This window comes from Plodia interpunctella, chromosome 1 (assembly GCF_027563975.2).
Source record: "Plodia interpunctella isolate USDA-ARS_2022_Savannah chromosome 1, ilPloInte3.2, whole genome shotgun sequence".
Lineage (NCBI taxonomy): Eukaryota > Metazoa > Arthropoda > Insecta > Lepidoptera > Pyralidae > Plodia > Plodia interpunctella.
Genome location: NC_071294.1, coordinates 11,571,135 through 11,573,568, shown reverse-complemented (window position 1 = coordinate 11,573,568; position 2,434 = coordinate 11,571,135). Strand labels below are relative to the sequence as shown.

The 2,434-nt window shown below is 35.3% G+C and overlaps 1 protein-coding gene across 1 annotated transcript; it reads left to right on the top strand.

Moving 5' to 3' along the window:
* The first annotated feature begins 995 nt into the window (after positions 1–995).
* Positions 996–1,976, top strand: LOC128672952 (uncharacterized). Its single transcript, XM_053750492.2, has one exon. It carries the CDS (start codon positions 1,113–1,115, stop codon positions 1,875–1,877), a length of 765 nt encoding a protein of 254 aa, XP_053606467.1. The 5' UTR covers positions 996–1,112; the 3' UTR covers positions 1,878–1,976.
* Positions 1,977–2,434: the final 458 nt, after the last annotated feature.

Genomic DNA, 2,434 nt, shown 5'->3' with positions numbered 1-2,434 from the left:
ATAACAAATTTGTTTGACAAAACAAGATTTGACATATGTCTAGTTGAAACTACATTACACTACAGTATAGATGCATTCGTGCGTTTTGAAAATAAGTATGTGCAACGGTATGCTATACAATGGTTATAAATCTATATTTATAACCATTGTATAGCATAAATCGATTGTTGTCATATACCATAATAAAAAATAGGAACTTATGTAGATTGTGTACAATCGACAGCTGCACATCAATCATCTATATAGATATTTTTTATTATGGCATATGACAACAATCTACAAACTTTAATTTCATTCAAAATCGACGAGGCGCTTTCATGTTCAAAGTTAATTACATGACGAACACACCCGTATACAGTGTTCCATTCACAAATACAAGAACCGAATGTAATGTTATGTGGTTCCATTACATAAATAATGTATGCGTATTGCATTTTTTATTTGAAACTATATTTTCGTCATCTATATCAGTAACTAAGTATATTCCATGAAGAATTAAAAAAATATATCCAATGTACAAATTTGGCCTGTCTTTTTTAATTTTATTATATGTATTGATCACATTACAGGATCCAAATAATAATATCTATTACAATTATTTGTTAATTTGGTATTTATGTACTTAAATACGTAAAACTTTTGTAGAACCAATAAGAACAACAACCATTCTAATAGACTCCCCCACCCCACCGACTATAGTCCATACGAAGTGAATTGGCATGGCAGAAGCCTACGTTGTTGCTCTCAAAGGTAGCAACATATTATGCCAATTCACCTCATATGGACTGCAACTATATACTAAAAAATCTAAATAATAAAAATGTACTTACAATGGGAATGAAAATAATTTTTACTTTATATTTTATTGCAATGCAATAAATTATGTTTGACAACTCTCTTTTATCTATCAGAGAAAAACGTTTTATTGATACCTAGTGAAATCTGTGGTCTGTGATGATTGATAAATTACCCATTAAAACTTTTTATTGCCTTAGTAAAATTAGACAGTCAAAGTCAAAATAACCACCTAGTTTCCGTTTTATTTTGTCAGTTATCTAATAAATAAAATAAAAAATCCAAAATTGCGAATGTTAAAAAATACATTTTTCTAAATGGATTCGTGTGAACAGGAACAAAATGAATGCATCAGGAAAATTGAAGACATAATAGACTTGGAGAAAGCCAAGGGCAGCTTCAGCAATCGACAAGTGGCATTTAATTTGCCATCTGAATCTGGCAGTACAGTGTCCACAAACCTCGCCAAGAGTCTTGAATCTGGACTGTCCGATAACAAACCCACCCTAACCAAAAGGTCTTTCAAGAAATTGAGATCTAAGAAACGACGCAAAAGTCCTCTTCCAGACGTCATATCCTGGCCGAGTGATTCGGATATTACTGTGCTGCGCATGAAACTGTGTCTCACTAGTGATTTGAAGGAAAACGTTATTAACACGATTCCAGGCGACGGCATTCACCAACCGGACAGTTCTTCAATGGTCAATCTAGCGACGCTGATCCTCCAATCGCGACACCCTTCGAAACACAGCGTGGACATTGAGGAGTACCTTCTGCCTTTGACGTCTTGGGAGCGCGAGCAGAACAGGGACGTCACAACCAAGGAAGCTCTGGTTGAGATCCTGCCGAGTGCTAATGAAATTCCTAAAATACAAAAAAAGGAGATTTTTGAGGCGAACTATAGTAAGGAAGATGATTATGACAACTCGAGCACCACCGAGTATTCCAGAAAGTCGAAAGTGGCAAGATTTTTGCGCTTGTACTTCTGTCCTTGTTGCACCTGCCTTTACGAGCTGGAGACCATAAGGGACCGGTCATCGGTGTGCTTCACAAAACGTAAGGAAGAATTTAATACAAAATAATGCTAAATTTTGTTTTCAAGTTTTAAGTTGATGGTTTATTGGGTATTCGCAAAAAAATTGTTGTTACTGTTTTTTCCTGCATTAAACTTTTGCTTTCGATACCCCCCTATTTTACGGATTGAAATGTATCTCTTAGTTCTGATGGAATATCTGAGAGTAGGTACCTACCTACACCTGTGTGTAAATAAGTATGACCTGTTCTGCAGTAAAAAAGGAAAGTATCTGTTTTTTAACTGCTACCTATAAAGGTAGGTAATATGTTTTACACTGGGTCAGCTAATATTTAATTCCAATTTCATCAAACTCGCAAGGACAGACTAGGTACGTATAACATTAGTAGGTATGTATTTTTACATCTTGGATGCCAGGAGTCTTCTTCCTGTTTCCAGTTGTTTTGCCTTGACAACAAAACATATGGAAACCATAAATTTGCCAGATAATTCACATAAATTACGTGACGGGTCGGATCGGAGTTGTCCGAAATGAATCAATTGGTCATCTGATATGATATTTTACAGAATTTGGCCGATCATTGCCAAATGGTTTCATTTCTCCCC